The sequence below is a fragment of the Drechmeria coniospora genome, chromosome 01, assembly GCF_001625195.1.
Source record: "Drechmeria coniospora strain ARSEF 6962 chromosome 01, whole genome shotgun sequence".
Lineage (NCBI taxonomy): Eukaryota > Fungi > Ascomycota > Sordariomycetes > Hypocreales > Ophiocordycipitaceae > Drechmeria > Drechmeria coniospora.
The window spans coordinates 4,250,940-4,263,294 of NC_054389.1; the positions used below are offsets into that span (position 1 = coordinate 4,250,940).

Consider the following 12,355-nt stretch of genomic DNA (forward strand, 5'->3'; position numbering starts at 1 on the left):
TTAGTAGCACGAACACGAGTAACCTCGTTGGCATGTACTTCGCACGAAGTGTCGCAATATGTAATTAGTTGTACTTGCGCGATGGAGTCCAAGTACTCCGCACTGTACAAGAATCGACTCACAGCCACTAGATGTCTCGTACAAGCAGGTGTTGTAAGTACACGCACTTACCAAAGTACAGTACTAGGTATTACGGAGTACAGCGTAATACAATATTACAGTACGGAGTACACAGCATACTACTCCGTGCTAGGTGCTCAGTACCTAAGGTACTAGGTAGTTTACCAGTGAATTCACTGTATGTACATATCCCCGTACTCGTTCGTGCGTAACAAGCAATATAATGTACCAAGTACACCAAGTACAATAGTGGTAAGTACACGTACGGGGCACAGTCCAAGCACGGTTTGTATTTGGAGGCGTACTTTACTGTAGGTGTACTGTACGGAGTACAGGCTACGGCAGCGACATTTGCTTGTCCGTGGAGTTCCTTTTGGACCGTCGTGAGATCGAGAGGAATAAATAGTATATGAATAGATGTACGTGTACTCCGTACGGAGCACTCCTCTTACATTATCCGTACCGTAATAGTCCAGGCTCGAGTAGTTGTTTTATCAAGGACGTACTAGGTACTTGGATTCGCATCCGAGTAACCCTTAATGAAAAATCCACACCTACACGTAAGTGCGTACGGATACTTGAGCTGAGCTTGATCTCGTAGGGGAGGGAGGATGCAGAGCACGTTCTGGTTTCCACGCCAGTACAAGCATGTAGGGGCACTCCTGCACGTACGCATCCACGGGCATGCAGTTCCCTGGTCGTCTGCCAGCTTGCGACCTTACTCAGCGGTGCTGCGCGGGGACGGAGCAATAGCGACGTGAAATCTCCCCTTTCCATCGTATTGGTCCTAGATCATGTCCTGGGGACGTCAACCCCAATCCTTCTCGACCCATCCCAACACACTTGTTTCCGCTCCTCGACGACATCAGCACCGTGATCGCCCAGCACTGGAACTTATCCAGTTGATTGTTGACCCGTGACTAGGAGACAATCGTCCACACTACGCTCGAAGGCATCCGAACGGAATCACTACCATTTTGTGCTCTCGAATTTAGCGCTACCCAAGAAAGTAAATGACGGCATCCGACGGCCGATGACTATGCAGTCAACGAGTCCAGGGTTTCGAAAGGGGTACAATGTACCAGATGTCGGGTAGTATATCGCACACTCACAAACCGGCGAGGCATTAAGGTAATTATCGGTGGAGTGTGCAAGCACACATAGGTGCACTCCGTAGATGTAGGCACTATGTGTGTGCTTGGAGTTCGGAGCACACAATAGTTACCTCGTGCAAGCCCAGCTCTAGACCGACTGGATGCGATGTACTCTGCGCGGGTACTGGTGATTCATCCGATGTACCGGTAGCTATTTATTGCGAGTTTTTTTCATGTGTCGTTTTCAATTGTTAAAACGGATGCTTCGGTTTCAAAACACCGCTCTCGTCATTCATCGTTCGTTTCGAGGGCGATGAATCACAATGTCGCTGAGCCTTATTATAACCCTACTGCTTACCATGTTTCAAGGCGTCACTCATGCTGCAGCAATCGGAGATTGGCTGATTATGGCACCGGCTGCTGCAGCCTGCAGGCCGCCTGTGCTCCTTGATACATCCTGGGCGCACGGGAACGAGCACCTCTGGGACTTGGTACCTACTGTACAACACAGTGGTACAAAGGCCGTACTCGGAGATGTCACACACGGTGAACTTGACGCGACATTGTGACCTGCTCCGAATACCCGGCCAAGCCATGCCCGCTGATTTAGAATCCTTCCAACCGCTGAAGGAAGAGTTGCCTGCGGTGTAACGACTGGCGGGCGGCACGCACACACCTACTCGCACCTACGCCCTGGTCGGTCTGCATTCACGTACGCTCTGCATGGCGACGCGTGCATATTGTCCGACATCCGCACAGTACACTCCAGTATCCAAGGAGGAAACCTGCCTATAGGTCTCAAGGCAAGCGTGCATGCGTTTTTTTGGTGCTGCTGTGCTCCTTTTGTGGCAAGGTATCGGAGGTGCTCGTTCGTCCCAGCAAGCATGGGTGACTCTGTCACGTGCGTGCATACTGACAAGCTTGCCCTTGTTCTGCCTAAATGCGACAGAGTAAATGCGGGCAAGACAATTCGGCACATCGTTGGCGGTGAGTATGGAACGCAGCAGTCCAGCCAAGACAATTGTTGGGGTAAGACGACTCAAACGAGGTAATTGGCCGCATTAATACTATTAGGCCAGTACCAACAATGCTAGTACGGCTCAAGTACAGTTCAAGTACAGTACAAAGCTTACTTATACTTGTCGCCGAGCACCAGCACATGACGTCGTGGTGGATCGCAGTGTGCCTTTGCCAAATCTGCAGGCTGAAATTATATGATGCACGACGAGTACTCCGTACTATCAGGGGCATTCGGAGAGAGGTGGCAATTTTTTAGCACTCCGAAAGGGATATGCGGTTAGTCGTCTGCATATTGAGATTCATCAACTGGATTCTGTCTTCTACACCTGCAGGTCTCCATGTGCACTGTGCTGTACGGCGAGCGGAAAGGTGAGGGAGGGGGTGTTACAGTGGGGGCGGCTGATCGACCGTCGCATACATATACATTGCTGGCACAACGACGACTTTGAGGGGGCAAGTAGAGCAAAAAAGAAAGAAAAGAACCAAGGACTGGATTTCATGTGCGAGTGAGTTGGCTGCTCACTGTGCATGGCTGGCAGCTGCATGAGGATACAAGCGTAGAATGAATGGCGGAAGTGCAGCTTTGTCTTCCCGCCGAAGATGGTGTCTCCACCGACCCGCGCCAACTCTCCCTAAGGAGTTGCAGTACCTGTACTGTAGGCGTACTAGTACCTACCGACTGGTACCTACCTAGTACAGTACTACAGCTACAGTACTAGGTAGGTAGGTAGGTAGCGAACCAACAAAGGTACTAATAGCACTAATCAATTAGTACCGCTAATAATAACTAACAGCTGACGGCGGGTTGCGCAAAGCATCTCGTCTGTTTAGCACCCGCCCCACGTTGGGACGCCCACGGATTGCCTCGCTAACTCAGCATTGCACTCTCATTCATAGTCTCACCGCACTGCCATTGCGATCGTCATCCTGAGCGACTCGTCCGTCCCTGGCCACCCTCCTCCACCCTGCGCAGTCAACCATGGGGCACGGCTGGTTTCTCTAGCGCCGCCGAAAGGAGTCACCACCGGAGTTAAGGAGTCGTAGGCCTGTCCGGAGTGGCGGGAGTCGCAGGAGTCTTTCTCCATCGTTATGCCTCTCGTCCTGCCGACGCCGCCGAAGTCGCCCTCACCACCCCAATCTCGACTGGCCCCGAGCTCTTCCAAGTCGTCGTCGACTCGGCCAGCTCCCGGACCAAGGCAGACCTTGCCTGGCGGCCCAGCAGACATGACTCTTCGATCCGACAGGAATGGCTCAATGCCGCCGGCTGCCACGAGCGCTGCCAACGGAAACAGTCACGGCCACGGTTACGGCCACGGCCACGGCAATGGAAATAGAAACGAGTACCGCGACGGCGGCGACGAGGCCGGCACTTCGAGGTTCCGGGTACAAGGCGACAGCAGTCCCGACCGCGATACATCATCCAACACGACCGACGATCGACGACCCTCGAGCGCGCTCGCCCGAAGCAATGGCGTTGCACATCTCACCGAGACATACGACGACATGGACCTCAATGGACCGACGCGGCCAACGAAGCCGCAGCTTCTCCGATCAAAGAGCGACTTTATGCCGCGGCAGATGGAAAACGGAGCGACCGATGCCCTGATCCCGGATTGGGGAGCTAGACACGGCTTCGAGGATCACTACCAGTCGGAGCACATCATCTCCCAGCTCGTCAATGTAGGTCGCGTTCCCTTGATTACCGCTCATGCTGGGGCCTTGCACTCCGACCCCGTCACGTCCCAGGATTGGAACAAGGCGAGAGAGGCATGGAGATGGCATGGAGATGCCGGGCATCGTTGGGGAAAGAGAGGAACATGGAGAAGTAGCCCATGGCGAAGGGAATAACCAAGAACACGCACGCCAAAGGATGCAGAGAAGCACGTGAAGAGGCACAAGGACGAGATCAAGAACAAGGGTCAGGAGGATCGTGTCGGCTGGCTGACCGAAGCCAGTGCGGAAGTGGCGGTGACACGCTCCGACCAGGAACCTTGACGTCCCCATGGCCCTGTGCTGTGCTGTGCTGTGCTGCGCTGCGTTGTCCCTCCTCCTGCTGCTTCCACTCCACCACCACAAGCTCCCATCCCCTCCTCTCTCACACCCTCCGCTGCGGCGGCGACCTCCTCCTCCTCCTCCTCCTCCTCCTCCCCCTTCCCCTTTCCCACCCCCCCCTCCCCTTCTGCCTCCCCTTTCTTCTCCTCACCTTTCTCCTCCTCCCCTTTCTCCTTCTCCCCTTCCTCCCCCCCTCCTCCTCCTCCCCTTCCTCCTCCCCCACTCCCCCAAGCTTCTCCTCCTTGCCCCGCGCGGCAGTCGCCAGTGTCGGCTCCGCGACGCCGTCATGGAATTGTAGGAAGATTCTGTGCTAGAGAAGCTGCGCGACTATGAAGATATATGGGAAACGAAGAGACACGCTAACAGATCGCCCCAGAACTGGTACATGTATTTCACGGATAAGCGCCACGAAACGACGGGAAGGCCCCGACCGCTAGAGTACGAGCTGCAAGACTGGCGCCAGCGCGACAGGCTCAAGACCGTCTCGGCCGCGCTTGCTGTGTGCCTCAACATCGGGGTCGAGCCTCCCGATCAGCTCAGGACGACGCCCGGCGCGAGGCTCGAGGCCTGGACCGACCCTTCTGTCCCCCCCATACAGAAAGCCCTCGAGAACATCGGCAAGGCCCTCCAAAGCCAGTACGAGACGCTCGCCATCAGGGCCCGCTACAAGCAGTACTTGGATCCGTCGGTCGAGGAGACCAAGAAGTTCTGCGTCTCCCTGCGTCGCAACGCCAAGGACGAACGCGTCCTCCTGCACTACAATGGCCATGGCGTGCCCAAGCCTACCTCCTCGGGCGAGATCTGGGTCTTCAACAAAAACTACACGCAGTACATCCCCGTCAGCCTCTACGACTTGCAGCTCTGGCTGCAGGCGCCCACCATCTTTGTCTGGGATTGCTCCGAAGCGGGCAACATCCTGCACAACTACCATCGCTTCGTCGACAAGCACGAGGAGGAGGAAGAGGAGGCGGCCGCGCGGGATCCTCACTATGAAAAGATCAACTTTCGCCCCTACATCCACCTCGCCGCCTGCGCCGTCAGGGAGAGTCTGCCGACGAACCCGGTCTTGCCGGCCGATCTCTTCACCGCCTGCCTCACGACGCCCATCGAGATGGCCCTCTGGTTCTTCGTCCTCCAGAACCCGCTCAGGACCGGCCTCACGCCGGAAAGAGCCAAGCAGCTGCCGGGACGGCTTCAAGAGAGACGCACTCCTCTGGGTGAGCTGAATTGGATCTTCACCGCCATCACCGACAGCATCGCCTGGACGACGCTGCCCCGCGACCTCTTCCGCAAGTTCTTCCGCCAGGATCTCATGGTCGCGGCCCTGTTCCGAAACTTCCTCCTCGCCCAGCGCATCATGACCAACTACGGCTGCCATCCTCAGTCCTACCCGGCCTTGCCCGACACCCATCAGCACCCTCTCTGGGCCACGTGGGACCTCGCCGTCGACATGGCGCTGGCCCAGCTGCCGATGCTGGAGAAGAAGAAGAACGCTAACGAGCTGGTCGACCACGAGTACCAGAATTCGACCTTCTTCACCGAGCAGCTGACGGCCTTCGACGTCTACCTCACGAGGGGTGACGCCATGGCCCAGAAGCCTCCCGACCAGCTCCCCGTCGTGCTCCAGGTGCTCCTTAGCCAGCAGCACCGAGTCCGCGCCCTCATCCTGCTCGGCCGCTTCTTGGACCTCGGCCCCTGGTCCGTCCAGCTCGCGCTGAGCATAGGCATCTTCCCCTACGTCCTGAAGCTCCTGCAGTCGGCCGCGGCCGAGCTGAAGCCCGTCATGGTCTTCATCTGGGCCCGCCTCATCGCCGTCGACATTTCCTGCCAGCAAGACCTGATCAAGGACAGCGGCTACAGCTACTTTGCCCACATCCTGAAGCCCTCCGAGGGCCTGCCGGTCGTGGACAGCGACGAGCACAAGGCCATGTGCGCCTTCATCCTCGCCATGCTCTGCAAGGACTACAGGAACGGCCAGATGGTCTGCAACCAGACCGACATACTTTCCTACTGCCTCTTTCACCTCCGGAACGAGGGCAACCCGCTCCTGCGCCAGTGGGCGTGCCTGTGCATCAGCCAGCTGTGGCGGGACCTCCCCGAGGCCAAATGGCGCGGCATCCGGGAGAACGCGTACGTCAAGCTGGCTTATCTCATCCGAGACCCGTCCTGCGAGGTGCGCGCGGCCATGATCCACGCCATGACCACCTTCCTCGGCATTCCCGACCTGACGGAGGAGGTGGCCCGAATCGAGGAGTCGATCGCGTGGACCATTCTGGAAATGGGCACCGACGGCAGTCCCATGGTGCGCCAGGAATACCTCGTCTTCCTCTCCCACTTTATTCCTCGCTTTGAGAATAAGTTCCTCGTCGCGGCGTTCGAGCACCTCCAGGAGGAGAAGGACTACCTCGCGTCGCCGCCTCCGAACGACGGCCAGGAGCACAAGATGGGCCTGCACTACGCCGCCCGGGGGAAGCGGAACAAGGACGGGACCATCAAGCACGCGGCCCACGGCCTGTCGCACAACACCGTCTACATGGCCTGCTGGAAGCATGCCCTGATCCTCAGCGTGGATCCCCACCCGCAGGTGCAGCGGGAGGCGACCGTCGTCGTCGACTACGTGCACAAGGCCCTCGTCAACTCGACCGCCGGCAGGGCGGCCCAGGCGCTGATGCGAGACATCCAGCGGCGGACGAACAGCAGGGCAACCCAGAGGCAGGCCCTCGGCGTCGCCCAAAGGATGGCGTCGCGAGGTGCAGGGGCTTCGGGCGCGGCGCCGCAGCCGCAAGCGGGCATCCTGCGCAGGACGGCAAGCCTGCTCATCCAGTCCTTCATCGGCGGCGAGGACAAGCCGAGGCCGAGCAACCCGTCAAGCTCGAGCCCGAGCTCGCCGGCCAAGTCCCCTTCAGCCGCCAAGCTGGCCGGGGCGCCTGGGGTTCGCGGCGGCCACGGCCCGGCTCTTGCGACTCCTGCGACTCCGGCCGCTGCTGCGGTCACGGGTATTCCCTCCGATCAAGCGTCGGCGCCGCCGGAGCAGCAGCAGAAGGTGATGCCGAACGAGACGCCGGCGTACCATGTCGCGCGCGAGCCGATGTCGGGCGCATACGCGGCGAGGGACCTTACCCTGCGACCCCAGCTTCCCCTCGAGAGCGGTTTTCTGGAATGGTCGATTGAGTATTTCCGAGAACCGCAGATGAAAGCCAGCGAGGCGGACGAGCCGGGCAGCACCGAGTACAACGAGCGGCTCTGGCGGAGGGCGCGGAACGAGAACACGCTGCGGGAAACGCAGCCGCTGAAGCAGATCGCGGGATCGCACCGGTGGAACGACCAGCTCGGGATAATCAACAACGGCGCGCAGCCGGCCAAGATGACGTTCCATCAGTACGAGGACCACCTCGCCGTGTCCGACGACGGCAACACCGTCTGCGTCTGGGACTGGAAGAGGCAAGGTCGGCTCAGCAGGTTCAGCAACGGCAACCCCGAGGGGTCCAGCATCAGCGACATGAAGTTCATCAACGAGGACGATCAGGCCTTCCTCCTCATCGGCTCGTCGGACGGCGTCGTCCGCGTCTACCGGCACTACGACGCCGACGGCGGCATCGAGCTTGCGACGTCGTGGCGCGCGCTGACGCACATGGTTCCGAGCAACGTTAATTCCGGCATGGTCTTCGACTGGCAGCAGGTGACGGGCCGGATCCTCGTGGCGGGCGACGTCCGCGTGATCCGCGTGTGGTACGCGGCGCACGAAACCTGCGTCATGGACATACCGGCCCGCTCGGGCTCCTGCGTGACCTCGCTCACGTCGGACCAGATGACGGGCAACTTGTTCGTGGCCGGGTTCGGCGACGGCGCCGTGCGCGTCTTCGACACGAGAAACCGACCGCAGGAGTCCATGGTCCGGAAGTGGAAGGACGAGGCGGACCGGCAGTGGATCAAGAGCGTGCACATGCAGCGTGGGGGCCAGAGGGAGCTGATCAGCGCCAGCCGCAACGGCAAGGTCAAAGTCTGGGACATCCGGATGGACCGGCCGCTGCACACCTTCCAGACCACCCGCGGCACGCTGCGGACGGCGAGCACACACGAGCACCTGCCCGTCTTCGCCGTGTAAGACCACCCCCCCCCTCCCCCCCTCCCTCCACTCCCCTCCTCCGTTGTTTCGGTAGGTCGTACCGTGCTGATAATGAATGCCAGGGGCACGTCTCAACACGTTGTGAAGGTATTCAACCTCGACGGAAATGAGCTGTCACGCCTCGAGCCGTACTCGAGCTTCCTCCAGCAGAACCGGGGAGAGCCTATTTCGGCGACGGCCTTCCACCCTCACCGGCCGATCCTGGGCTGTGCTGCCGTTGGGGACCATCACATCAATCTCTTCGCCTGCGAGAAGGCGGAACCTCCGCCTTTCAGCTAGGTGGTGTCTCACTACTGCCACTGTTGGGTGGGCGGAGAACGACCTGCGTCTCTCGTCCAACAGCTGGCGGGAGTTGGGAAATGGAGAGGTTCCGGCGAGGTATGTGAATGACGAAGATCGAGGCATAATTTCGATGCCCTGTACAAGATGAAAGACAATTGGACACTCCCTTAGAGGTCTCCTTTCTTCCTTTCAGAAGGGGCAAGGAAGAGGCACGTTGTCCCGGGTGGTGGGAATGGCGTTATCGACACTGGCGTTGCGGGCATGGACGGCATTTGGGAGAGGCGCTAGATTTACACAGCCGCGCATTGCTTACTTGCTCACTTGGTGCGTCTTGCAATGACGAGGCCGTAATGAAAATTTGAACCATGTATTGCTGAGCATGGACAGCCGACGTGTGGGTGGTGTTCTGCGTTGGATAGGTCACCGAAGCGTGTCGGAGGTTGGGGTTGAGCTAGAGTAGTATTAATTAGCAGTAATGAATAGCGAGTCTCTGCAACACTCTCTATTTTCTGCTTCTTTTTCAGTTCTCTCTGACTGCACTCCGTAATAATATTCCGTAAGGAGTACTAGGTTTTAGTACGAGTATAATTAATTATTAACATCAAGTAGGAGTGATATTGCCATAGCTATTACTCCGTACTTACTTACAGCGACTCCCAATCGAGGTACGGTACGTACTATTATTAACTGCTGCATGGTGGAAAGCTGCCCCGCCGGGTGAGCTAGAAATTTGTCGATCGCGATGGTGGCACCATCAACCGTTTTTCTTGCCCTACCCGCCTGCGAACTTACACCCTTCATATTCATAACACACCAGAGTTGCGCACGCGAAGCCGTCGGCTCTCCTACCACTGCGCATCTCCTGCTCATCCATCGCCTCGATCGACGCCGCTTCGACTGCTTGGCGCGTGCCATCCCACCAACCGACCAAGACATCGACCAGTAGCCCCGCACTCTCCGTCCCGGTAGCATAGCAGCATCATGTCCGACAAGCCCGCACCACCAGCCGACGTGCCCACGACGGCGGCTGCCAGCGAGGATGGAGGTGACGCTGCCGGACCGTCCAAGAAGGCGCTGAAGAAGGCCGAGGCCAAGGCGAAGAAGGAGGCGGAGAAGGCTCGTCGGGCGGCCGAGCACCAGGCGAACCAGGCCGCTGCCAAGGCGGCGGCGGGCAACACCGAGGATCTGGCCAAGGATAACTACGGCGATGTGACGCCCCTGATCAAGGTCGGCGCCGACAGAGTCCACCTGCGGGACGTTGGCGACGAGCACCTCGGCAAGAAGCTCAAGCTGCGGGCTTGGATCCAGAACTCGCGCATGCAGGGCGCCAAGATGGCCTTTGTCGAGCTGCGGGAGGAGAGGAACTGGGCGATCCAGGGTGTCGTCGCCGCCAGCGCCGACGGCAAGCCGGTGAGCAAGCAGATGGTCAAGTGGATCGGCGGCCTCAACCTCGAGAGCTTCGTCCTGCTCGAGGGCACGGTCGAGAAGCCGCTCGAGCCGGTCAAGAGCGTGCGGGTGTCCAACTACGAGTTCCACATCACCAAGTGCTACCTCGTCGCCCCCGGTCCCGAGGTCCTGGGCATGGGCCTCGTCGTCGCCAACAAAGCCGTCACCAACTTTGACGACGAGGAGGCCCCCCAGGAGGCCGTCGAGCAGGCCGCCAAGGGCGTCGAGGCGGTGAGCCTCGACAATGTGCCCAGCGCCAGCATGGCAACCCACCTCAGCAACCCGGCGATGCACAAGCGCTCGCCTGTCCAGCAAGCCATCGCCGACGTGCGGATGATGACGAGGAAGCTGTTCGCCGACTACCTCGACGCCCGCGGCTTCAACCAGTTCGAGCCGCCGTGCTTGATCGGCGCCGCCTCCGAAGGTGGTGCCAACGTCTTCATGCTGCCGTACTTTGAGAAGACGGCCTGCCTCGCCCAGTCGCCGCAGTTCTACAAGCAGATCGAGATTGCCGGTGGCCGGAAGCGCGTCTACTGCATCGGGCCCGTCTTCCGAGCCGAGAACTCCAACACGCCGAGACACATGACCGAGGTGAGATGACGCCGTTCTCGTAGCATTGACTACGTATCTATGCATGCCGACGCAGATGTTATGTGCATGGATGCGCTGCACATGTCTACGTGCCTATCGATGCATCTAATTGGGGTAGCTGACGCCTTCCTAGTTCACCGGCCTCGACATCGAGATGGAAATTGAGGAGTCGTACCACGAGGTCCGTGACATGCTCGAGGGCGTCCTGCTTCACATCTTCCGCGGCCTCAGCGAGAAGTGCGCCGAACAAATCGCCATCGTCCGCTCCGTCTACGCCTCCGAGGAGTTTCTTCTTCCCGATCCCGGAAAGGAGGTGCGGCTCACGTTTGCCGAGGGCCAGGCTCTCCTTCGCGCCGAGGGCCCCGAAGAGTTCCGACAGGTGAGCGATGACGAGGACATGTCGACGCCGCAGGAGAAGGCGCTCGGCGCCATCATCCGCCGAAAGTACCGCACCGACTTTTACGTGCTCGACAAGTTCCCCGAAGGCGCTCGACCGTTCTACGCGCTCGAGGACCCCGAGGACAACAAGATCACCAACTCGTATGATTTCTTCATCCGCGGACAGGAAGTGCTCTCCGGTGGCCAACGAATTCACACGCCGTCACTGCTCGAGGAGCGGATCCGCAAGAAGGGCATCGACCCGACGAGTCCGGGAATCAAGGAGTACGTCGACGTGTTCAGGAGCGCCGGCGTCCCCCCCCACGGCGGCGGTGGCATCGGTCTCGACAGAGTCGTGGCCTGGTACTTGAACCTGCCGAGTGTGCACCTGGCAAGCTACTATCCTCGCACGCCCAAGCGACTGATGCCTTGAAGAATGAGGGCGCTTCGGCGCTTGGGTGGTTCATCATGGACTTGGCAGTGAAAGTTGGCCCCGAAAGGATCAAAAACCGGGAAGGTGAGATGATTACGCGTGGATGATAGACGATGGTAATTGATGACCTGTTACATTACCCGGCGTACGCCTACGCCTTGATATTACTCTGTATATGTGGCCATGCGCAAGTCGGACGCCGGAGATGCCTCGGTGTTGAATCATGCCGAGGCTACAGTAGTGCAAGTCCTGGCCCAGGCATACCGCGTTCTGCTCCTACGAGCCTCGCCACGTACAAGCAAGTCTTGTCAAGATAGCGATTTTCTTCCACCACTGCAGCCAGCGGCGCGGGGAAGCTTGACCAGGAATCATGCCGAACAATGCATGACATCGCAGTGGTGATGATCAAAGCGGGCCGGGCCCGTAGTGCGTTTTGTATGCCGAAGAGGTTTGTTTTACGCTGGCATTTCACGGCTCACGACGCGTTTGCCGGCTTCGTTTAGTCAAGGCCCTGCCCATGCACATGCAGAGGATAAAAGGATGTTCCTTCATGTACGAACGTACCTGTATAGTGCACTCCGCTCAGTGATGGGAGTTGGGGCCCGCAGCTGCCCCGTCCACGCTCTGCCAACTGCCAAAAGGGAGGACAGATGTCATCGACATTTACAGGCACCTTCGCCGCCCCCCTCCCCCCGAAACGCGTGAGACGGAGGGCACGAGGAAATGCTGCACGGCGACACATGGTGCGGCTGCACAGGTGGTGAGCTGTGCGGTGCGTTCCGAAGAGGCATTTCTGGTCGGAACGAGATTTCG

The 12,355-nt window shown here is 58.9% G+C and overlaps 3 protein-coding genes across 3 annotated transcripts; all 3 read left to right on the top strand.

Annotated features, from left to right (window-relative positions):
* Positions 1-3,458: 3,458 nt before the first annotated feature.
* On the top strand, positions 3,459-8,391 carry DCS_01034 (meiotic regulator-interacting protein; the record flags this gene model as incomplete). The annotated part of the gene is made up of 3 exons (XM_040798369.1): positions 3,459-3,914; positions 4,104-4,202; positions 4,663-8,391. 3 exons carry the CDS (start codon positions 3,459-3,461, stop codon positions 8,389-8,391), a joined length of 4,284 nt encoding a protein of 1,427 aa, XP_040659252.1.
* Positions 8,392-8,463: 72 nt separating this feature from the next.
* On the top strand, positions 8,464-8,691 carry DCS_01035 (uncharacterized protein; the record flags this gene model as incomplete). The annotated part of the gene is made up of 1 exon (XM_040798370.1): positions 8,464-8,691. The coding sequence occupies one exon, from the start codon at positions 8,464-8,466 to the stop codon at positions 8,689-8,691; it is 228 nt and encodes a 75-aa protein (XP_040659253.1).
* Positions 8,692-9,675: 984 nt separating this feature from the next.
* On the top strand, positions 9,676-11,542 carry DCS_01036 (aspartyl-tRNA synthetase; the record flags this gene model as incomplete). The annotated part of the gene is made up of 2 exons (XM_040798371.1): positions 9,676-10,731; positions 10,865-11,542. 2 exons carry the CDS (start codon positions 9,676-9,678, stop codon positions 11,540-11,542), a joined length of 1,734 nt encoding a protein of 577 aa, XP_040659254.1.
* Between the last annotated feature and the right edge of the window lie 813 nt (positions 11,543-12,355).